The 25,146-nt window shown below is 43.4% G+C and overlaps 2 protein-coding genes across 4 annotated transcripts; one reads left to right on the forward strand and one right to left on the reverse strand.

Moving 5' to 3' along the window:
• Positions 1 to 1,269: 1,269 nt before the first annotated feature.
• On the forward strand, positions 1,270 to 16,083 carry LOC123976492 (cyclic AMP-responsive element-binding protein 5-like). 3 transcript variants are annotated; one of them, XM_046058717.1, is made up of 11 exons: positions 1,270 to 1,344; positions 3,896 to 3,962; positions 4,611 to 4,704; positions 6,578 to 6,687; positions 7,129 to 7,385; positions 9,757 to 9,883; positions 10,174 to 10,245; positions 13,510 to 13,890; positions 13,997 to 14,269; positions 14,350 to 14,458; positions 15,259 to 16,083. In XM_046058717.1, exons 2-11 carry the CDS (start codon positions 3,909 to 3,911, stop codon positions 15,393 to 15,395), a joined length of 1,614 nt encoding a protein of 537 aa, XP_045914673.1. In that variant the 5' UTR covers positions 1,270 to 1,344; positions 3,896 to 3,908; the 3' UTR covers positions 15,396 to 16,083. The 3 variants fall into 3 exon arrangements, with proteins under 3 accessions (XP_045914673.1, XP_045914675.1, XP_045914674.1); XM_046058719.1 differs by having other exon boundaries at positions 1,320 to 1,340; XM_046058718.1 differs by lacking the exon at positions 1,270 to 1,344 and adding an exon at positions 1,358 to 1,809.
• A 1,255-nt stretch (positions 16,084 to 17,338) lies between these two features.
• On the reverse strand, positions 17,339 to 20,518 carry tril (TLR4 interactor with leucine-rich repeats). Its single transcript, XM_046058708.1, has one exon. The coding sequence runs from the start codon at positions 20,351 to 20,353 to the stop codon at positions 17,852 to 17,854; it is 2,502 nt and encodes an 833-aa protein (XP_045914664.1). The 5' UTR covers positions 20,354 to 20,518; the 3' UTR covers positions 17,339 to 17,851.
• Between the last annotated feature and the right edge of the window lie 4,628 nt (positions 20,519 to 25,146).

Genomic DNA, 25,146 nt, shown 5'->3' on the forward strand with positions numbered 1-25,146 from the left:
CATTAGAAAGGATATGGAATACTTAAAATCTCACCTCTCTCTTATCGCTGTTAAAAATGCTAAACCATACACCCTAGTATAAAAGGTATTTTAATACAATATACAGTGCATAAATACTTCTTGAATTGTGAAGCTGTTCTTGTAGAAAATATCCGTGTTAGGACGGGGTGGGACCTTTTGCCCTGATCATGACTCATGACATCATACACACAATGGCTGCCAGTGTGATGTGAATATGGACCCAGTCCAGTCTGTGATACTTTATCAATAGCACTCTGCTGCTAAAACTTTTGAGCAACACCTCACATTTCTCATACTGTATGATATGATCCAATAATAACTGGATCTTACTGTAGATACCCCACGCAGTTGCTCTAAACTTGGCAGAATTACATTCAGGTATACACACCATTTAAATGGAATGAATGGTGAACAGCTTTCAAGATATATTATTTTATGACCCTCGGAGATTTTTTTTATCCCTAATGTGTTTTATGATTGTTGTAATACAATATGTAGGCCTATATGTGTTAATGATGTCTATTAATTCTGTTTGTCGCTTGACTGTTGGTTGTCTGACTTAAGATATGTTATTTCTTGTGTGCAGGTTTTCTGATTTTAGACAGGTCTCTCTTGAAAAACAGATCTCAAAAAGACTATCTGATTAAATAATTAGACATGGGGGATTAAAACGGAGGGCAAATTAATATATTTTTTTAAGAAATGACAATAACAATACAAATAATAGGAATTGTACCTGTCTGGCCAAATTAGTCATTTTTAAAAAATAATTTTCACATCATGTTCTCCTTTTTAATTTATCGGGATCAAACGACCTCATTTCTCCTCACCACAAGCCTGTTCATGTTTTATAACAATTTTATTTTAAAATAAACAGAACTACCACATAAGCCCTACAGTTTTGTACCTTTGGGGGCTATTGCTCATTTTGACGCATAGACTCGATGCAGACGCTGGGATGGCCCGTTTCAGACAGACACTGAAAATGGGGAGAGAGAACTGGGGTTTCATCCGACCACCCGGTTTGCCCCGTGTCCCGTCACGTTGCTGTCGCTGTGTCGGACTCGGCTGTGGTCTGTCTGTCCAGGTCCACCACCATGTTGCTGTCCCGTCCGTTCCCCATACCGGCCGGTGTCGTAACCCCGCCCCCCCCTCCTCAATCCCTCTCTCCGTACGGGACCGCAATGATTTAGAAGTTCAGGAATCCCACGTGACGTCACCGGGAGGGTGATGTAATGCTTCTGTAAATAGAACGTATTGTAATCCCGCTCCAGTCCAACGTGGTTCCTCTCTGGAGCGCCGCTTGTCTCTCTCTACTCGTAGGTAAGCCTCGGCAATTTACTTTCATTCACAAAACTTTAAACCCGGCAGCAAGCGCTCTCCTCGCGGTAACCACTGCCTGCCGAGTGTCTCATTAATAGACGTTATTTTTCTTTATTTTTCACGCTAATTTACTGGAAAGTTGACGGGGGAAGTTTTTTGGCTAGCTGTCCCGGTGAAGTCTCATCACCAGGCGGACGGCTTGAGAGCGCGAGTGTCTATTTGGGGGGTGTGACAGCACTCTCCGTACAGCTGTGCCGGGCTTGTTTATGAGTTGAACAGGTTGCTTTACGGAGCGGTAGGAAAGGAAACACACCGGCATGTTCTTGAGGCTCGTACAGGCAGGATTTCGCTGGTCGGAACCGCTGCCAAATTTGGGCTGAACGAGCTCCAAGCCGGCAGCGCGACCGGTTCGACGTTGTTGACATTCATCCATCGAACATGACAACTTTGAGAAGTAGGCCTATCGTAAGTAGCTAAAGCTGGCTATATATTTTTTTCAGCTGGTAGTTTGAATATTGTGGATGATTCACAAGCACAGGTGGTTTTAAAAGTGTGTGTGTATGTATTATGTCATTCACCGTCGCTGCTGTGGTGATAAGAGCAATGACAGAGGAGGGGAAATTCTTCTGCCTTAGAGATATTAAGTTTTCCCCCCATCACAGACATTAATCCGTCTTGAATTGGCAACATGTTGTCTGGTCTGTTGTTGGATTTATGTATTAAGGATGACGTCATTCTGCATTGATGTAACCACTGACAGAAGGTTTAGCTGAAAATGTGCTGAGTCTGCTCTTTTTGTAGAAGTGCTGCTGATTGGGGAGCAGAGAGGTGAAAACTGCTGATAATGATGAGGGTCTTCAGATTAACTATTCTGTTTATTTATCTGTGAAAAATCACAGTATGCAATACTAAAGCTGCAAGAAAGGCTACACACTGTAAATTGCTGTAACATAAAAACTGTAACAACTGTAATGAAGCCCCCTGTCTGTTTTCCAACTTTCTAAACTGTCTATTTGTCTATAATTGTGGTGTTGTGTACACTTGCTGCTTATTCTGTTTTGTAACACACAAACACATACGCTGTCACACACACACACACACCTATGAAGTCACCTCTACTTGTCCCGGGTTGGAAAATGGGGGCTGAGGCAGGTTCAAACCTGTCAGGCATATGCCTACAGTGCAGCCCTCCTTCTGCCGCCTCCCACCCCCATTCTTTCTCTCTTCCATTCATTGTCATTGTGTCCTCCTTCTATCTCTCTCTCTCTCTCCCTCTCACTCGCTGCCACTTGCCCTTTCCATTCCCCTCTCCATCACCCTAATGTCATTCTCCAGCCCCCCCCCACACACACATACACACACACACACACACTTTCCATTTCTTATGGAAGCATGTACTTTTGCCCTCGCTGCTCTCTTTAGCTCTCACTCTTTCCCATAACATCAGGACCTACTTTACTGTCTTCTCAGCGCTTTCCGCTCACGCAAACCCAAAGTTTCTGAGCATGTGTGTACCTGCGAAAAAGTGTCCGACGCACTTCTATTCGTCACTGTCTCCACCTTTAACATTTCTCCATCACTTCTTTCTCCTCTCTGATGCTATCTGTACTGTAGGAGGAGGAAAAAGTCAAGGAAGGGTCACCCTGTTGACCTCTAGGTCTTGTCTACATGTGTGTGAATCTTGTTTGGTGAGCGCAAGAGGGAGTTGCAGGCTTCTTCCTTTGCTCGCAAGTGGAAAATGAGGACCCAGCAGCAGTAACACTTCAAATAAGTCGTGATTACCCCTGCCCACCCCTATCATTAGCTTAATATCGCCACTGAAGAGCTGAGTGGGTCAAGCCTGGGTTAGCATTGCATTATTGTGCTGCATTCTGTGTTTGTGTTGATATTTTTACCCTACGATGACTTTATTTTTATGTTATGCATGGTGACCATGTATCCTTTCATCACACTGGTATTATTAACTGATGCCCTGGTGAAAGCCTAATTGTAGGTTGAAACAATTGCACTACATTTAACACTCCGACATAATGGCCATGAAAAGTAAAGATCACAATGCTTATAAGACTTTGTTGCCCGTCTTGTGCTTACATGTTATTAGTAATGTGTAATGACTTGTTAGGCAAAACCCAAACAGATTATTTGTATTATAGAACTTACCCTAATAAAAATGAATACAGTTTACAGCAGTGCTGTCAGAACCCAAGACTGTTGCACTCCCGCTGGCACCAAAGGGATAATTTTCTTTGGGATAATGTTGTGTCTCAGGGTGAAACATCCATCATCTGTGGCATCTCCCTCATTACACACCGCTTCCACAATAAAGACGTGATAATATGAGGATAAGTGTATCACACAAGCGTAGTGTGTGATTTATCTGAGGGCATTGTCTCTGTGTAAATACAAATAGAGAACAGAGAACTGCAGGCTTCCTGCTGAATGAAATCATCGTACAGTAACTGTGGCCCGGGGAGAGATACTGCAGTTCCCTATATACAGTATGATGAGCTTTTATGTTAATGTGTTGTTCTTGCGTCTTCTGTTTTTCTAGGGGTGTTTATGACATGAATGACAAACAGGACAGGACTTATGAGTGCGGCGCCCCGGGCTGCTCTCAGGTCAGTTGGTTACAGTATGTGTGTGTTACACCTGTACCGTAACAGCTATAATGAACTCTCTTTTTTGCAGGAAAATATTAAATATTAATAAAAATATTAATCCTGACTAAATAAAGTAATTTATTTTAAGTGGAATAAAATGCTTTAACATTGTAGAAAAGTCATTGTGACATGATAATTAATTGTAGAAAGCAGCATATAACTGAACGATTAGCGTTATTATACGATGTCGACTGTGCAGCCTTGGTCTTTGCATGCTGGAAAAAAGAGCTGACATGCTGTATTTCCACGCAAGATTTAAGATTTTATTTGTTACATGAAAGGCAAGGTGGCATACTCTCGAGGCTGCTGGCCTAAAAAGGCAAGTATGGAAAAAAGAATTATAATTAGAACAGGACTAAAATTAAGAATTGGAATAAAACAAAGGCTACAATTCAAAGATAAAGATGTTTTAAAATATAAAATGTATACATTATAAATGTATTTTCACTATCATTTGGAGTGATAAATATTCTAAAATATTTAACTGACTAAGACCATTATGACTGATTAGTCAGCTATAAGGCGTCAGCTGAACGTCTCATCATCATGTGGTGTCAATACAGCTGCCTGTATTCATTTCTTTCTCACTCTGTCGGTGTGCTGCAGCGCTTCCAGTTAGAGGAGCACCTAATCATCCACAGACACAAGCATGAAATGACCCTCAAGTTCACCTCTATCAAGACGGATACGGCTTTTACAGGTGAGAGAGCACAAAAGAAACAAGCAACCACGTAAAGAAAAAAGCAGAACTTATTGCCAATTCTCTGTCTTCTGTCTCACATATTTCAATAGTTAAAAGATGGTATGTCACTCAGGTCAGCTGTTGTCTGGCTGCATGTGTGTTGACCTCTTTTCAGGATCAGTGCTTGATGAAAAAGTGATGACGCTACGTTATACAGTATGAAATCAGATACGCTCGATACAGGCTTCCTTCCCTCAGATAGTCTGTGCTGTGAAACAGAGCCGCTCATGTTGCAACGTGTACAGTATACTCCATCAGATTAGACAAAACATTCTGATAACGCCATCGTTGAAGAACCACATTGATTTCAAACACAGGGGTGTGCGGCGGTCAGCACAAACCTTCCTAATTATTTTACTCTTTATTTGGATATTGGGCAAAGTAAGAGGAGTAGGTAGGCACAGGAGAAAATCTGGTGGGGGAAGTGATGTAACCATATGCTTGTGGATAGGGGGGCTTTAGTGCCTAGCAGAAAATCCCAGTTTGTTACTGTGTGTGCACCAGGGTTTGAGGATAACAGTATATTAGTTTGCTGATGAAATGTACCAATATCAGACGGACGGCAGTGTCATTTATTACTACAAAAGTGGTACTGTAAATATACCACAGTAGAGCCACAATGTACCATTATTTTTATTACAGGTTAATGTGGTGATTGTTTTCCTGAGTAATCAAATTATTGTTTTGTCTATAAAATGTCAGAAATCACAAATTCACACAACTATGACGTCTTCAGGTCCAACCAAAAGTCCAAAACCTATAGGTATTAAGTTTCCTGTCATAAAATACAGAGAAAAGAACTAAAAACACTCACACTTGACGAGCTGGGACCAGAGACTGTTTTGCATTTTAGCTTGAAAGATGACTAAAACGATTATAATTACTTGATTTTTTTTAAACCTATTTTGTGATTTCTTCATCTTCGTCTTCTTCTTTCAAGGCTTAATTTTTTCCCCCCACAAGTGAATAGCAAAGGGGTCATCCTGTTGAAGCAGCTGCTAACCTAAAGATAATTTAATTATCATGGGATTTAGTGAGGAGATTTTGTGTCCCATGATGTCTACATGCTGTTTTAGAGGCTTTTTTGTCATTCCAAAAATAAGAATTAGGGGGAAAATGGCTTTTAAAAGTCAAACCCTTGTGTACATTGCATGCAACAAGAAATTATTAATGCTGTGGTTCTCACTCCACTGAGACATTAAATAAAACAGACTTCCAGCTATAAAGGCAAAAGAACTGGTCCCGTAGGCAGTTATTTTAGACACGTTTTTTGCTTCAATATACTGATCCAGTTGTACGTCACAGTTTTAATGTAAAAACAAAAGGCCCTACAATGCTAATGAGGATGCAGGATAGGTACATGATAAGAAGCGTCATTAGCCAGACTTTTGTTTTTATTGCACCACTGTGATCCAGACTCGTGGTCCGAACCAGGACACGCTCAGTAACCATAAAAACAGCTGTTGGTCTGTCTGGATGTAAACATCAGCATGACATCTAACCTCCCCAGACTCTCCTTCTGCGCCTCTCTCTCTCTCTCTCTCTCTCTCTCTGTCCCTGCAGCCTGTCACGCCTCCTGCAGGAAATCTTGTGTCAAAACAAAGAGCCCAGCTGACCTTTGACCCCTGCATGTTTGGACGGCTCAGAGAGACAGGCTGATGTTATCACAGAGAGAGACAGAGAGCGCGCGTGAGAGGAGACTTGTTTCTCCTCTTGGCGTTACAACTTGGACGACAGTTTATTTAGGCACAGCGGTGCATGAATGTCTGCGCATTTTTTTTAAACCTGTCTCCCTTTTTTTTGTGTGTGTATTTGCATGTAACGCTTCCAGACCAGACCCCAACGCCAACCCGATTTTTGCAGAACTGTGAAGAGGTTGGTCTGTTCAAGGAGATAGAGGAAGAGTTTCTTCAAGCACAAGAAGAGGAAAAGAGCAAACAGGTAAATTCTACAGAATAATACAAACCAAAATTAAGCTGAATTTCTAATCTTTTGGCTATCTCTCTGGCTAAGATTAACCTAAAAGGAATAGAAAGCAAGAATCAAGACACCGTGCTGACTATTGCTGATAGATGTTTGCTTGTGAGGTCTGTCGGTTTAGTGTTTTGAGTGACACTTCAATGTGAGGGAGATAAAGGCAGCCAGACCCAATTAGACGGCCGTAGATATCTGACCTGCCGCAAGGAAAGACACGCCGGGTGATCGCATTCTCCTCTGTAAATTAAACAGCTAGACATCAAACACACATGCAGACGCACACGACTAAACAAATGTATGCATGCGTGCACACATCAAAATCACCTCAGATGACAAAACACACACTGACTGAAAATGAGTTCAAAGTGGTTCCTAGCTGATAGTCGCTCCCACTTCTCTCCACAGACGCTTTCTCATAATGGGCCATCCTGCATGAACCAGCAGCAGCTCAAACCCCAGCTCCGGCTCCAGCACCCACCCCAGCCTCAGCACTCACATCCCCAGCCGCCGCTGCACCATGCCCAGACCCATCACCTGCAGCATCCCCAGCCCCACGGCCCCCTGATGGGCCCTAGCTGCAGCCTGGCTGCCCAGCAAGCTCTGTCCTCCTCCCAGTCTGGATCGGTCATCACCCAGGCTCCTTCCACCCTCACACACACAGGGTGAGTATGGTCATGGCTGCATATGTACACACTCATACAAATCTTTCCTTTTAATGTTGCCTTTTCTCACTCTTTCTTCCTCTCCTTTACCCTGTCTCGCCCATCCTGTTTTTGGATGTATAATAACTCATTCTGTCTGGCACAGACTGGCATTTCCCCCTGCATAATTTATCACTGCACTAATGAACTGAGAGAAAGGAGGGGGAAAAGTCAGACTTCAATTTACTTAGAGAACAAAGTAATAGCAAAAGAGATGGAGAACCGCTGCATAACACCCACTCAAACCCACTGACACTACCCACCCTGCCACCCAAATACTGCCTCTGTTATGTCTGTTAAGGTTCAGAACCAGACTGGAGTCTCTCAGCGCCTGTGCAGCTTCCATGGCTCCCTGGTTATCACCCAGTTCAGATTAGAGGAGTTCCTGTCTTTCATCTGACTGGCTCCCAGCAGCTGTTCTTTCTCTTCCTGACATTTCAACTGTGGATTTGAAGCAGTTTTTGCTTTGTTGTATTTTTCTCAAGCTGTTTTTACACTTATACTTAAATGAACTCCTCAACTTTAGTCATTGCTTACACTTCTTTCAGAATTTCCATTTTCACTGTCTTTTCAGCTTCTTTCCCTAATTGTAGTTCGACTGCCACTTCCACTTCTGTCATTGTTTTGTCTAATATGTCTACTTGTCTATCCTGAATTTCCCCTACAGGGGATTAATAAAGGTATATCTTATCTTACTAGTCATAATTATCACCTAATAAATCAAAATTACCTGTTTTATGTTTGTGACACTTTGTCCGATGCCTTAATTGGGGAGCAGACAGTAGAAACAGACAGGAAATAAAGGGAGAGAGGTCTCCAGTCAGAATCAACCCTCAGGTCACTATGACACCTCACATTTGTAGCACTGTTCTCAATACTTTGAAACCTAAGGAGGAATTTCAAACCCTTCTCTTATCCCGACACCCAGTCTTACAAAAAATAAAAGCCTTACTCTTACCACCCATCAACAGATCTATAACTGACTCCTCATTGCAACACATATTGTAGAGAAACAAAGTCTCTGTCATATCCCTGCAGTACATTAGATGAATCAAGGTACCATAAGTAAGTCAATGACATAATAAACTCCAAACATCTGTCCAGGCCAGACAGGACACGACGGGACAGCGGGGAGAGAGCTGACAGTCAATTATGGTATAGTAAATCAATGCCAGCTGAATCCAGACAGCATGTTAGTCAGTGAAGCCAGTTAAGAGTGGATAAATGAACCATGGATCGGGTGTCTGACTGTTTACCACCAGTTTCCATGGTGACCTGGCCTCTGAGTGTCTGGCTGCTGGCCCGGTAGAACTGTTGTGGTTACGTTAGGAAACGCTGTTTTGGTTTGTCTGTACTTTGTTGTATGTAAAACGGGCCGCATACCCCAGATTCAGCGATGACATCATTGCCGATGACCTCAGCGCGGGCCGTGGAGGCCCACGCTGTCCGATTGGCTGTGGGCCAGAGCGGTTAGGTCAGCACATGGCACCCCGGATCTCGACATCCCCCGCTGTGAACCCAGAGCTTCTTTCCTCCCTCTCAAGCTGTCACTTTTTTCCATATCTCTGTTTTCTAGCCTCATCATAGTTTCCATTGTCATTGCTTCACCTCAAACTTCTGTTTATACCTTTTAGCTCACATACAATAACATTTAGATTTTGTTTTCATTCTGCAGATGCTTTTGTCCACTTTTTGAAGTGTTTTTCACCCAAATTTATCACTTACTTCTAGTGGTTTGCAGCTATGCAGATAGTTTTGGTTTTATGTGCCTGCATTTTTATAATGTTTCCACCTCTGAGATCTCTTCATTCCAGTCAGTGTTGCCAGATTTGACCAAATAGCCCAATAAAACCCCAAAACCCGCCTTTCTTCTCCCCTTTTTTTCTCCTGTGGGGGTGTGATTACAATTTGTTAAAATAACACATGCGCACACAGCTTGGCCGCAAATACGCCTGCATCTAGATAACAGTCAACATCTAACCTCAGATCCTCCTCGTTAAATTCTGTAGCAGAATCAAGATTGTTGTTCTAATGAAAACTTTTCACAGTGAGTTCTGTGGACTATGGAGTGGAGTACCTGGGACACTTTTTCTACAAAGACACAAGGCATACATTTAAAAAAAAATGTTTAAGTAATCCAAACACAATTCCAGTCGCCTCCCATGACCTTTTTTAATCATATCACTCCATCTCAATCTCACTTCCATCTGCCATTAAGACCCGGCTATAAATGTTTCAACTTGCACCTCTCCCTGAACCCGGATTAGTGAAACTGTAGCTGTGGATAGCTCTCTGGCATGACCTGTCCCTCTCTCTCTGGCTGACCACATAGGCCGGTTCCGGGGCCGCTGTCCTCCCTCCTCCACATGCGGAACAGACACAGACAACCGCTGCCAGCTTCCTTACCTGGCACCCTGCCAGACCCCGCCATGCAAGGGGCATCTGCTCAGCACATGCCCGTAAGTATGGGAGACTGGTTACTTACACTCATACGTACATTTGCATTCAGACAAATTATGATTTATAGATGCAGGTATAGCGGCCAAAGTGGTAAGATAGAAGTTAGAAATATTCACGGCTAACAGAAAAATTCACTTCTCTCCTGTGTATGAATTAATCAGAAGTTTAAAACTCCAAATGGATGTGACTTTGTGGGGACCTCTTTATGCTTGAGGTTATGTATGTGCTGAAGCTTTTTCTTGTCATGGTTGAAAGGTTATTTTTGTGCCAATTCTTTCCCCTTCTCCAGATAGAGAAGCAGTTGTCGTGTGTAATGGGTATACCAGGTCCGGTACACAACCCCTCCTGTTCTTCGCCTCAGGTACTGACAAGTCAGTTTCAAACACTGATATTTTCTTCCTGTTTCTGTGGATTATGCCTTTCTCCTCTGGTAATAACATTATGCTTTGTCAAAGGCTGTCTGTATGAGCACACCACACATTACAATTTATAACAGCATTGAGTGCAGAGACACACTACGGCTAGACCACTAGTGGCTTTAAAAAATGAAATACCAATGCCATTGTTTTTGGGCTAAAGCTTGAAATTGTTCGTTGTATTATTAAAGGAATAGTTTGATATACCCTTATTTGCTTATTGTCAGAGATGTAGATGAGGAGATGTTTTTATAGTGTTATTTGTAGTATTTTACTGGGGGTCCGGTGCCAGACTCTTTCTTTGCCGGGAACAGTAACTTCCTGGAATTTCCGCTCTTAGAGCCAACAAATAGTTCGGCAAACCCCGTGAAACACTGAATTGTTTCTTTATACTTCAGTTTTGTACAGATTACACAGATATAAAATGTTATTTAGTGAGCTTTAGAGGAGCTAGTAGGTGGATTTTTTTATCTTTGGACAGTTTCCCTGTTTCCAGCCTTTAAGCTAAGCTAAGCTAAGCTAACCGGCTGCTAGCTGTTGCTTTGTATTTGCCTTATATTTGACAGACAGTTATGGGATTGGTATCAATCTTCTCCGCCAAAATGCGTACAAGTGTATTTCCCAAAATGTCGAACTATTCTTTTAACTTTTTAGTATTTCACTATTTACATCTATTCACATTCTGCCTTTGGCCTTTTCCTTTCTAATCAGGATAGTCAGGAAACAGAGTGTAACTCTACACTTTAACACACACAAACACAGGTCCGCACCACAGGAAGTCACCATCTCTCCCTGACTTTCTTGGTTGTTTTATTTTCCTTGTGTCTACATACTCTCAATTGCTCCCCCTGTAAATTTTACATTTCCTCTTTCTAGGTGCATGTAGTATCAATTGTTAAATATGTGTGTGCTATCAAAAGCAAAGGGAAAACTGTGAAATAGCCCTGCACACACACACACACACACACACACACACACACACACACGCAGGTTGTGACTTCATGTACAGAGCTTGCATGTAGAGTGGCAAATGAAAAGTGGTTTCAGGTTTCAGAGCCGCTCAGCTAGTGGGTTCAAATCTGAACCTCTCTCCTTTTCTCGTTTGAACACACACACACACACACACTTCTTCTCCAGACCAATTTTATTCTATTCCATTGTAATTTTGCCTCGTCGGGTGTTGTGTTTTGCATTTCCAAGGTATGAAACAGGGCTCTCAGGCTTCTGTAAAACCACAGGTGTGTTCGCATGCCTCCTCTGTACAGAAACTCCACACTCATGGCTAAAGTGGAAAAGTAAACGTTTAACAAGTGGATCAGTGTTTTATGTACAGTTTCTTGTGTTCATTCACTGATCCATCCAGACAGAAATATCAATGTGGTGTGTCATCCAGGCCAAGGAGGTCCATGATGTAATCACAGGCCCCAGTGTCAGGGTGTTTCTATGTAGTAAACAGAGCTGAAATACTTGTGTCCCGTCCTGTTCAGTGTGTGTGGCTGTGCGTGTGTTTGAGTGGCAGCCCGGCTGGCTGGTAAAGCTGGCACAGACAGCTCCGTGACCTCATCCTTGGCACATGCTAAATGTGCTCCCTTTTTTGCCGTTGAATGGTTGAAAGGAGAAAAGAAATCTGCTTCTTCTCTTAAAGAAATATTGTGTAACAGGGAGCAGATAGCAATATTGCCAGGGGGGAGGAGGGGGGTGATGTCATGCTTTAAACACGACCTCTCCCTCTCCTCTGCTGAGTGTAGGAGAAAGGAGAGATGAGGTTTAATTTAGCTCTTACAGTCTGTTTGGTCAGATGATACACGAGAATGATAAAGTGTGAAGGTATAAAGCTGCAGACGGCAGCATTTATACGAACACATTATCCCACTTATCTACAGTTGTCTTCACAGTTGCGGATAATTAGGAGATATGGCGAGTAAGTGTGGGATTGTGGCTGTGACCAGTTATCATTTTAGCTACAAATCACGGAAACAGGCTAATTAGGCTTTTTGACCTGAAGTCGCCTGTAGCTTAGGAGCATATTACTAATTTAGCTGAGAGAGATGGAAAATGTTTATGTATAATTACAAGCTCTTCATGTACAGTGTTTAGTTTAAAACTTATCAGCTCAAATGTGGTTTAATAACCCTGTGGGGAATATAGTGGCAGTAACTGGCAGCATTTAATTGGAATATAATGTTTGTAATTTATTTTGTCATTTGTGTTTCATACCAAGATACTTATGGAAGGGTTTTGTGTTTTCCACTATTTATAAGGGGAAATTTAAATAAGTCATACATTTGAAGTTGCTGAATTTTACAGCTTGTATGTAATATATTCCTGTACATTATTACCCAGGAAATCTGCAAAATGCCTGATTGTCTCTAATAGCCACGAGTTAACTTTTTTCAACATTTGTTGAATGATTTAATATGTTGTAAGAGATGGGAAATTTCAAAACTGCAAAGCAAATTATCGGCCTCTAATGTTACAACAAACTCAACTGGGACACCCTTGATGTAAGGCCAGTTGCCTAGGGTTCAGGTGTAATATGAAATGGGTGAGTAGAACAGGGTGGATAGATTTGAGAAGGTGGGGTTTGTAATAATAAAGAATTTTGGAGAATGAAAAAGCCTCTTAATGCAGATTAGTGCATTCAATACGTCTTAAGGCCTTTTCTGCTGGCCTTGAATAATAGACATATACTGTACTGTATTCAGCAACTAAATATCATAAATAATAGTCAAGAAATTACTTGCAAAAACCGGCTCCTATTTAGTGTCACTTGGGTCTTGCTTGGCCCTACATATCCCAGCATGCACTTGGCGATTTGAAAAGCAGATGCAATTGCTCATCTCCCTGTGCCCTCTTAGACCAGGTTCACCGGCCCTTAAGATATATGAGAGTTGATTTTGAATATCCGTAACAATCCCCAGAGGCTATAACAAACTCAGAAGAAATGTGCAGTTCAGATGAGATAATGTGAAAATAGACAAGTTGTAATGTCAGTTACTGCGGCTCCTCTGTGTTTATCTTTCTCAAAGAAATGTACAGCTCTTTGCCTCTGTGAGTTTAGAAAAATTATCTTTTCTATTTCATTTTAACAACACACTGCTGCATGTCTGCTAGACATTCTACATATCTGTCACTGTGCACTCAGATGCCTTGTATAGTGCATCACATGTACACCTTTATATATCTTTGATCTTTTTATCTCCGCTCAGAGATCCAAACAGACGCTGGGCCATCATTTTCAGCAGCATCACCCAGGAATGGTCGCCGTCAACAACCCTGTGACATCCATGGATCATATGATGGAGATGATGTCACAGCATCATCAGGCACCTCCACTACAGCACCACCATCATCCTCCTCCTCCTCATCATCATCATCATCATCATCATCATCATCATCCCCAGCTTCCAGTTCCACCAATCACCTACCAACAGCGATGCCACCCTCCACCTCCACAGCGGCTGGGAAGCTCCCACAGCCACCAGCTTCACCAGTCAGGGAATGCACCGCATGCTCAGGCTCACCAATCACCGCCTTCCCATTTGCCGCAGGCCTCGCCTCCTGCACCTCCCCTGTCTATTCCATCACAGGTATAATGCTTTATAGTTGCTAATAAGTTCAATGATGTTAAAAGTAACACCTGACCTCTCATTTCTGCATTCACGCACACTTTTAAAATGTTTGTTTTCTTTGCAGTCACCAGTTGCACAGCAGATGCAGCCATCCCAGTCATCCCACTCCCAGCATGCAGTGCAGTCAGGCAGTAGCAGCAGCAGCAGCAGTGGAGGAGGAGGAGGCAGCAGCAACCGGCGCAGGAGGACGGCAGACCATGACCCTGACGAGCGCAGGCAGAAGTTTCTGGAAAGAAACCGGGCTGCAGCCACCCGCTGCCGACAGAAGAGGAAACTGTGGGTGTCGTCGCTGGAGAAGAAGGCGGAGGAGTTGACGCATACAAACCTGCAGCTGCAGGTGGGACACGCTCTGACAAGTACACACACAAACACAATCCACACTTCAGGGATACTTAATATTTCTTTGTGTGATTCCAGAACGAGGTGACGTCACTGAGGTCGGAGGTGGGTCAACTGAAGCAGATTCTGCTCACCCACAAGGACTGTCCTGTCACCGCCCGGCAGAGAGAGGCACAGGGGTACCCCAGTGAGTAAACTCCCTCTCATCAACTTTTCCAGATGCCTGACACCAATCATCTCCATCCACCACTGAGGGCATAATTCAGATACCCCATGGTTGCGTTTTGTCTCGTTAGGACAAACCACCCCTCACACACACGGACCTTAACTGTATCTTACAAAGTGTAACTTAACAGCACTTAAAGAGTAAAAGCTCTGCTTTTAACCCCACAGTCTCCAAATATTGGTACATGCACTTTTATTCCTATGGAGAGCCAATCAGGGGGAAAGCACTGCACTCTTAACTCTCCATTTAAAGGAATGTATTTTCATACTCATTTAATAACCAGACCTAGGTGGTATTTGAAATACCTTGGAGTGCAATGCAATACTCTGGCACTGGCTATTTTGCCTTGCATGAAGCTTCAGCCTGGAACAAAAAGCAGACCATGCCCATGTTGTACTTCAGCCAGGCTAAAGTTAATGTTCAACAGCAACTTAGCCTGTACATGAGCTAATATGAAAGATATTGAAAAGATACTGCACCTTGTGGCTTAAATGAAAGCAGCCATTATGTTTAAGTGTTGCGCTTCCGAGATCAAAGATGGATGTGATATTGGCATGTGTTATATTCTTATATATTTCTATTGGTGTCTTTTTACCTGTATGTACAGTATTCATTTGTTAAAATAAAAGAAATATTTTCCTTTAATCTGAGCTGCAGAGGGTTTTCATTCATTTGCATGCACATGCTCACAAACCCCACTCACTGAACGGACAATCCACATGGGATCAGTGACTTTGATTGACAGCTGTCTCTGTGTCCAGCTGCAGTGGTGAGCCCAGGAGGAAGTCCCACCCCTGCATGTCCTGGGTCTCATCCACAGGCCATCCAACACAACAGTATCTCCACCTCCTCGACAGCTGGAAGCGACACAGGGCACGACCCCCAGCCTGGACGCTAGCGCTCACCGTACAGAGGAGGGGGTGGGGGACTGGATGGCTCAATCCAACCAGACTGAGTTATCTTTCTGTCATAGATACACAAAATGCTCACTCAGCTATGGAGTTTTGTCTATTTACATTGTAGATGAAATACTAAACTGGAGAGGTGAATTTATTTAGGTCCATGTAAACACAGGGATATTTTTCAGCATTATTATCATCTCTTCTGGTTTGAGAGGAGACCAGAACCACATACTTATACATTTCCATAACAGGTGCAAAAATGTACTTTTCTGAAGGCCTTGTTAAAAACTGTGGTTTCATGGCAACTGGTTCCTGTGTTTATTCAGAAACATATCTGGTTCACAGCAATCAAACCACTGCCTGCCAATCACTGACTATGCACATACACTATCATAACAAATCTTTCCAGTATATTTTGCTCTTATATCTTGCACTAATTTAAAAAAAACAAAGCCTATCTATTAGTTTTATATTTCTAACTGTGAATCTGTGAGGGCACACCATATGCCTTCTCTTTGATGCAGAGGCAGCTTGTCAAAACTATTTTTCTACAAATTATTCCTGCTAAGAGAACACGTTTATTTTAAAATTTCAAGTCCTGTCCTTCTTGCAAAGCCATTTAAAACATGATTGTACAGTGTTTCCTTTCAAGCACTTTTTAAAAACTGCCCTAAATAACTATAAACTACACCTCATGTCTCTATCCCTATCAGTTAATAAACACTTATTCTGGTATTTCCTTGTGGTTTGTTTTTTATATCCTTTTAAAACTTTTTTATGATATAAAAATCTGTCTTAATTTGATTTAATTTGGACAGGGAAAGCCAGTGTGAGCAATGGGAATATAATTATCAGTTTGTTTCTGTACATACAGTATGGTCTAGTCTGCCATCTAGTGACTGGTTTTGTTACTGGCAGTTGACCATAATAACCAAAGTGGTCAGCAAAGTAGATTATAGCCTGCAAAGACATAAGTATTTCTTATTTAATACACAAAGAAACATTTAAAATGGTATTTAGTCTTTTATTTTAATGGGTTTTTTTGTCTAACTATATTTACCATCAGTAAAGGAAAGTGTCCCAAACTTATGGACATTATTTTGGTACCAGCTGTAAATAACGCCTTGGTCCAGAATATTGAAACGTTTTTATGTCTAAACATTACAGCTCTGACATCTTGACTGTCCAGTGATATATAAATGCACGTGTATTTGTGCATGTGTTTGTGAGGCACTCCACCCTGTCTGCTCAAACAAAGGGACTGCTTAACTATTGCCAGGCCTCATTTTGACACGCATGCGCGCACCCCCCCACACACACACACTAACGTCTCTAGCATACTTTTGCTATTATCTTCCCCACCCTCACACACATTGTTCATGTCTCCCTCTAAAGTAATAAATATCAGAGGAAAAATCTCATTAATTGTTCTATATTTTCAAATACAAGAAATATAATATGTGAAAGTTAATATTACAAATCAATAAAAAGTGACCCATTTGGAAAAGAAAAGTATCTTAAAACACGTATAGTACCACTCACATGCCAAATGATGGTATTTCTTAGTAGCCTGACCTGTCTGGCCTGCTTGTCTGAGGCATATGATAACTATGTCATAAGAGTAAAAATAAAAGAGTCAAACACAACCTGGAGTTCAAGATGTTAATGCAAGCAATCTTTGTGTATGAATAACGAGGGTTAAATCAAGGGCGACTGGACTGGACATTTTGCCTCTCATCCAAGAGGCTTCTTCACTTCTGTATGACTCACTCATGTTTAGCAATGTATATATAGAATACTCTACATATATATTCACCCTATCTCTGGAAATATAATCCACTTGTGCTTAATATAATCAGTGGCTTAAGATATTTGAAAGCCACAGAGACAGTAACATCTATCATAGAGGCAAATCATAAACACTCAAAAAACAAATCAATCACATTTTGGGGGACTTTACTTCTTCATGTAATGCAAAATTATATATATAAGTATAAAAACATGATAGATGTGATACAAAACAAATGTTTTTTTTCCTGCCAACCAGTAGCCATCATTACACACTGTACAAATATGAGACAATATGATGTCTGTGAACTCAATATTAGCACCGTAGTTGAAATCAGTGATGAATCATTCATGAGTGTACACTTGCAATCACAACAAATCACAGTTAGAAGCACTCACAGGTGCAAGGAAATGAAAGAGTAAAGGCGCAAAGCAGGAAGAGGAAGTCAAAGGGACCGGACTTCCTTTGGTGTCTGAAAAGGCACTGATGAGCTCAGCTGGTCTCTTGTGACTTTAAAAGTTTTCTTGGGGATGAAATGACTTGGTTTGTTCACAGCCACAAACACACCCATGTTTTTAATGTGACACTGCAGTGTGCATTTTCTTTATTCTAAATAGAGCAGAGATCGCAGCACATACCAAATAACATATCCTCCTGTTGGCTCTAGTCAGAGAATCTCTGCATGTCACTGTCTCTGCGAAGACTGCTGCTGTCCAGAAAGCGGTCACAGGGGAACTCAATGAGGTTCCCTTCTTCTAGTGGTGCGAGTCTTGCTGGCCGACTGCTTTGGTAGCTGGTGAAATCAGTGGACACCGAGGCCGTCGCCATGGTGGGACGAAACTGTCGTCTGGTGGAGTACATGTGCCGAACGTGCACGGCCGACTTCCTCCTCTGCAACCTCCTCTTCAGGCTCCGCCCCAGCCAGACTCCGCCAATGACAAGCAGCAGCACGGCGTTTCCGGCCAGCGTGGCCACCGTCACCAGCTGGAGGTCAGAGGTCAGCATGCCTCTGCGGCTGAACCCCTCCGGAAGAGTGACCAGCCCTGCACAGTGGTCACGGGGTGCAACCTGACACACAGACCCTCCGACTACTCCCTCCACGCACACCACGTAGGTGACATCTGAGCTGAGTTCTCGAAGGGTTACAGAGCGAGCTGTGCCACGACTGTAAACATAGCGGGGGAAACGATCTGGAGTGCCAAACCGGTCAAACAGAATCCGGTAGTGGACTTCATCTAGGCCTGGCCCAGGTCCTGGTGTGTATTGGTGATGATGTCTGGTGGCCCAGTTGACGGTGACAGCACTAGATGTCACTTGACTCACAGAAACATTAGTGATGAAATGGCGGTTGAACACACAAGGATCGGTGATAACTGGTAGAGCCTCCTCCTGATCTGACCTCAGAAGATCAAACTTTTCTCCTGACTGGTCCGGAGAAGTGGTGGTGAGCCCTGTGTTTGGCTCAGTGGCGTTCCTGCCCTGGTGTCCAGCGTGACTTGGTGTGGAAATAGCTGGTGGAACAGTTCTGGAAATTACATTTGACCTTTGTCTCCCTTTGGCATGTTTTCCAGCTGCCTCTGCAGCAGGTCGTGACCTTGGGCTCTGAGACTCTTTCTTTGGTTTCTTTCTTTCCAATAAAGACGAGTGTTCTGCCACCTCTAGACCCCCTTGGTCTCCCTGAATTCCCACTGCCTCCTGTCCCTCTCTCTTCCTTTTCTCTCCCTCATTCCTCATTATCACCCCATCCGTGACCCCCTGTCTCAAATCTATACCTTCTGTCTCCTCCACCTGGCCTTCTTCACCTCTCTCCTCCTGCTTTATTGCATCTGCCATTCCCATCGCTTTCCCCTCCACCTTTACCAACACACCCCCTCCCCGGCTTTCCTCAGGCCCACCTTGACTCCTACACAAGTGGGTCCAGTTTCCAAGGGGTTGCAGCTGTGAGCTGTTCACATAGTCCAGATACTTCCCCCTCAGAGTTGCTGGGTGATGACACTGCACAAAAACAGTCAACAATTTGCCCTGAGAATGCGCAGCAGTCATCCATCTTTTCAGCTCCTCCAGGCGACAGTCACAGGTCCAGTTGTTGCCATGGAGATCCAGGTCGTAAAGCACTTTGTTGAGGGCAAAAATGTCCCCGGACAGACTGGTGAGCATGTTGTTCTTCAGCTTCAGGACCCTCAAATGTTTAAGCTGCGAAAAGGCTAAAGAGTCCACGTTTGAAATCCGGTTGCGACTGAAGTCCAGCTCCTCGATGCGCTCCAGGGAGTCGAGGAGACCGGCGGGGATCTCCTCCAGCTCGTTACCGTCAATCAGAAGCTCTCTGAGGCTCGACAGCCCCTTCAGGGCCCCGCTGTCCAGGCGAGAGATTCTGTTGTTACTGAGGGACAGTTTAGACAGCCTTTTCAGATTTTGGAAGACGTGGTTTCCGACGAACTGGATTTCATTTTCAGACAGCAGCAAAGTCGTCAGAGCTTTGAGTTGGGAAAAAGTGAGGGCGTTGCGCACGACTGACTGCTTGTTGTGCGCCAGGTTTAGAAAGCGCAGGTTGGTGAGTTTAGAGAAGGCGTTTCTGTGAATATGCTGCAGTTTGTTGGATTCCAGATGGAGATAATGTAGACCGGTCAAACTTTTAAAAACAGACTCCTGCAATATTTCTATTGAGTTGCCGTCCAGACGCAATTTAACAAGGTTATCCAAGTTGGCAAGGAGCTCCGGAGTGATTTTCTGAATGTCATTATTATTTCCATAGAGAATAGTTAATTTCTTCAGGGGCTGTAACGTCCCAGTGGGAATATTTGATAAAAGATTATGTCCCAAGTACAGCTCTTCCAAATTGGAGAGCTTCTCAAATGCTTTGGGGTGAATGGTTTGTATTTGATTGTACTGTAAATTCAACCGCATGAGGTTACTGTACCGTGTGAAATCGAAGGCAGAGATGTTGGTAATAAAGTTACCCCCAAGGCTGAAGATCAGCGCGTCCTCGGGCACACGCGCGGCGGGTTTGGGCACAGTTCGCAAGCCGCGGTTGGTGCACATGAGGTGCTGCGGGTGCTGACACTCACAGCGGTCGGGACAAAAGCTGGTTGCCGGTGAGGAAGAGATAAACCCATTGAGCGACAGCAGGAAAAAGCAAATGCCCGCCAGGAAATTGCCTGTATCCATTCCCGCAGCGCGGCTGGCACAGCCAGAGGCTGATGCGGCATTCGCTTTGTGTAGCTCAGGTGCGGTCGCCCCTCTCTCCTCTCACGCTGGAGATCGACTCCATAATCTACTTTTTGCTGTGAAAAGTGGAGCGAAAAGTGCCGTACACATCAAGCACGAGGCCCTATCACTCAGCAGCATCATCTAAAGAGCAAATTAAATTGTGCAGTGCGCTCTGATGCTGTCTCACCTCCCCAGTAAAGCCTCCATCCCCCCAAGTGGTCATCTGCTGTGAATTACAGTTCCGCAAAAAAGTTCAGGCGCGGAGCGTGCTCACACACACACACACACACACACACACACACACACACACTGAAGTAGTCCCTCCCCCGCAACTCTGCGACCCTGCCAAAAACAGATGTGCAAGTCTTGACGCACGAGACCCAGAACTTTGCGCGTGCACGCAGGTAATCACACACACACACACACACACACACACACACACACACACACACACACACACACACACACACAAGTGTCTCTACAGTGAAGGGGGAGAGTGATTGAGAAACCCTTTGACCGAGTTTTCTGCGCGCCCCCGCAGCCACCGGGGGTCTGAGATCTGGATCGGATCTCTGGTATGGATAAAGCAGACAAGAAGATTTCCTTCCCACGGAATCCCAAGAGAACCCCGAAGTCTTGGATTCCCTCGCAGCAGGGTGCAGACAGAGCAAACCAGAGTTGCTCATAAAACAAGTTAAACAAAATGCCTCCATTAAAACTGCCATTGGTTTTGATAAGCTATGAAAAATGATAATTCATAGCTGTGGCCTGCTGAACAGCTGTGCTATATACTCTGCCAGACAGAGGACAACCTGGCCAACATTGCATACACAAAGTGAGCAAGTATAAGCACATAGAGTCAATACATCACCGGGCCAGTCTGCACTCTCTAGTCTACAGTAGGAACACCATCATCATGCAGTAATTTACCATTCTCTCATTAACGCGCCTTGTGTTGTCAGGGCCAAAAGGAGCGCAGATGGTTCACATTTTCAGATGAGGAATTCGGGTTGTGAAGTGTGTGTGTGTGTGTGTGTGTGTGTGTGTGTGTGTGTGTTAAGACTGGTGAGGAGAGGTGCCAAATCAGAGATCTCCAAGTTGAAAGTGGGGAAATAAATTCAAGGTGAGTGGACCATGTGAAGATTTTGTACAGACGTTTGCGGAACGAAGAAAGCTTTTCTGCAGTGTACATGAAGGTTTATGTTCCAGCCCAGTCTGAAAAGCATGCAATGTTACTGCCAAGGCATCTGCACATTTATGGCACGTGAGGTAGAGTGTTTACCCATTGACATACACACAACCTAGATGAGTGGTTCCCAACCTTTGACTAAAAATGCAGCCTTCCTCCACATCCCATGAGCTCAAGCACCCCTTTATTGACACCACCCATCATGTTTCCAATTATCTTTAACAGGATAATATTTAGCACTTTTAATGTGAAAGACTATATTTTTCATACAATTGAATTGTCAAATTTTAGTTTAATTTTTTCTAAGCTGGAAATTTAGCTATTTTTACTGTCTCTTCAATATTTCAAACTGAGTATTTGAACTTCTCTGCTCACTTCCCAACTTGTTTTCACACAATCTAAATTGCAACATCTTATTAAACTTTGATAAGACAGATTTGTCAACCATGGGAAGAATAAGCAGTCATAACTCACCCATGCACACAAAGTCACAAACACATACTTGCACACACATGTAACTTCCCTTGAGAAGCAAGTATTGCAGGGGTTTCCAAAGCAGAGCTAATGGATGACTGTTGCAGCTCCTTGCATTTTCAGCACAGAGCAAAAACCCTAAACACTCCCTGATTGGCCTCATTCTCATGCATATGTTGTCAGACATCATAGTCAGACATAGAATAGCTCTGTGTATGAGTGAGTGTCTGTGAGAGACAGAGAGAAAGACAACCCTTGGGGAAGCCCTCTCTCAGGGAGGTCATTTCCTGTCTGGCCATTTCTACATAGCAGTAGCCCCCCCCCCCGCCCCGCTCTGTATCCCTGTCTTCCTCTCTCTTTCCCTCTCTCTGAAGAACACACACATTGAGAAAACACTCAAGAGTTTTGGCCTCAGACACAGTGGGACCAGTCCGGTTTATAGAAGTCGCCTGGTCTGTGTCAGAATTGAAAGGAATACACAGAAGATTTCATCAGCATATACTGGCTTTCAGTCACTGTAGCATCAGAAATAACGGCCTTAACCTTAATGCAGTAACATTTGGAGGAGGTTAAGGGTTAAATGATTCATTCCCAAGAAAGTGCAGAGTGTAAATCAGATGGGCAGAAAGATGGAAACAGGGTAAGCAATGATAAAACAATCTGAAGAAAGTGAGTGCAATGTTAGCCTGATGTAGACAGAGATTGTTGCGATGGAAAAAGTGCTCTGGAGTTGACCCAGATTCACGAAGAAGTTGGCACAATAGGTGGCATTGAGGACCCTGTACAGGGCTGTCTGCCACTGTGCCTGCACACAATGAAGACTGCAGACTGGTTTCACCCCTCACCAGCCCATCCTTTCATCACCTCCCAGCGGGCCTCTCACTGTCCAATCAACCACAACATTTCAGCAGAGGGAGAGTGTGTGTATGAGGGAGAGAAACCTAATTCCAGAGAGAGAGAGAGAGAGAGAGAGAGAGAGAGAGAGAGAAGGGCTTGTATATCTGTCTGCACCTGAGCGTGCCTGTTGCACGACACAGACACATTTTGTGAGTGTGTGTGTGTGTGTGAGTGCAAAAGTGTCTGCATTAACTAAAGAATCTCCCAGTCAGTGCAGGTTTCTGTGTGTGCGTGTAAATGAGCCGAGGCTGCAGCATATGTAGGTCGTCTAGGAGTGTTACATTTCTCCTGCACAGTCTCCAGGTGTTCAAACTGCTTTTCTATGAATGAGGGTGAGAGACAGAGAGGGAGAGCAAATGTGTGTGCGCTTTACACTCAAGTGTCCCGCATGAACAATACCAGCCCACATAGTGCACTGCATTTAGTGTCCGCCATTTTCTTTGAGTGTCTGAATTCTGTGTGTGTAAATGTATCCACTATATAGAGACCACAATAATTCCACATTAGAGAGTTGGTCACAATTCACAATTTTCGTGAAACTGTCATCTCCTGACGATGTCAGTGTGATGTGGGCAAAAGCTCCAGAACAAGGGATTAAGTTGACCCCGAGTGGAGATTGTTTCAATCAAAGTGATGTTGTATTGGAGTTTAAGCTAGCAAAGAGCAGTTCAAACAACTATACAATGTTGCATTGAAAATGATATTTAGCGATGCACTTCTTCTGAAAGGAACTGTTAAGACTTTTTGAGAAATACAAATATTTGTTTTCGTGATGAGAGCTAGCTGAAAATATTGATACAACTCCCATATCTTTGTGGTAAGTCTGAAGTTACCGTCGCAGCTGGCTAGCTTAGCTTAGCACAAAGACTGGAAGCGGAGGGAGCAGTTAGCCTCTGTCAAAGGGTAACAAATTCTGCCGTCCAACTCCTTTAAAGCTCACTAATTAACACAGGCTATAGGCTAGCTGTTTCCCTGTGTTTCTAGTCCTTATGCTAAACTAAGTTAACCATCTCCTGGCTGTAGTTTTATACTGTACAGACACAAGGGTGGCATCGATCTTCTCATTTAAGTAGAGTAGTTTCCACAACTGGTCTTCACTCAAACATTGTTCAATACAGATTTTCAATGAAATAAATAAATGTGAAAGTAGCACACACTGCAGCAAGGCTACGATGTGAAAAGGGGGTAAAATGCTGCATCTTACCATGCTGTGACAGATAATGTACACAAGCAGGATTTCAGCATGCTTGCACACATATACACATAGGACTACAAAATCACATTAAATACAGTAGGTGATACTCTTGAAGTGATAATTTATCATACAAAAATGCACCAATATACATAAGCAGCAGGACTCACAGTGCAAGGAACTAATGAGCCTCACGCAAAGTCACAAACTTGCAGGAAGTTGTGCTGGTGGAAACATGTGCATCCTATTGTATGTCAGAAGGCAGGGATCTCAGCGGCTCATTTTTCCCTGTGGGCCTAACATTCATCAGAGTGACAATTTATATGGGACACGTCCTGGTAACATAACACTGCATGAAACCAGCACATATATGGGGCTTATCAAAGTAATCAGCGTGAAGGATGATCCACATTGAAGATGAACAGCAGCTTTGTTCCTCAGATTAGCCATCCAACAGGGGATTTAATCAATAGGAAATAGTTCAAACCAGTAACAGACAGCGTGTGGATCCGTTTTGTGTGTGTGTGAAAATGTGTGCACTTTTTTCTTGTCTAGGAGCATGTGTGTTTCTTTGGGTAATGTCTACTACTTGAAGTGTTCTTTAGTTGCTTTACAGAATCAGTCGCAATCAAGCATAGGAAGGAAAAGAGACGATGACGAGGTGGGTCTGTGTGTGCATGCATGTGTGTGAGGAGAGTTTACATGAGCTACAGCTGCTGGGATCATTAAGTGCTTTAGCTAGGGCTGGGAATCATCTAGTCCATGCTCACACACATTAATGGTGTGTGTGTGTCTTTATGTTTGCAAGTGGATGAGTTAGTGTGTTTATGGACTTGGAGAGGGGGATGGTGAAAGAGACTATCCTCTATGTGCAACATGTGTCCGTGGAGTCACTGACATATCACTGTGGGTAGAAATGAAAGACTCTTTGTGTTATACAGAAGACGCAGCCATATTGTAGGTGCGCTGAAATGTATTTAAATCACAGAAGAAGAGTGG

The sequence above is a fragment of the Micropterus dolomieu genome, linkage group LG09 (genome assembly GCF_021292245.1).
Source record: "Micropterus dolomieu isolate WLL.071019.BEF.003 ecotype Adirondacks linkage group LG09, ASM2129224v1, whole genome shotgun sequence".
Classification (NCBI taxonomy): Eukaryota; Metazoa; Chordata; class Actinopteri; order Centrarchiformes; family Centrarchidae; genus Micropterus; species Micropterus dolomieu.

Bases quoted from the DNA above. Each gene is read 5' to 3' on its own strand.
- LOC123976492 (XM_046058717.1), top strand. From the start codon at position 3,909: ATGAATGACAAACAGGACAGGACTTATGAGTGCGGCGCCCCGGGCTGC. The intron at 4,705-6,577 runs GTGAGAGAGCAC...TAACGCTTCCAG, and splicing joins GACGGATACGGCTTTTACAG to ACCAGACCCCAACGCCAACC. The intron at 14,270-14,349 runs GTGGGACACGCT...GTGTGATTCCAG, and splicing joins ATACAAACCTGCAGCTGCAG to AACGAGGTGACGTCACTGAG.
- tril (XM_046058708.1), bottom strand. From the start codon at position 20,353: ATGGATACAGGCAATTTCCTGGCGGGCATTTGCTTTTTCCTGCTGTCG.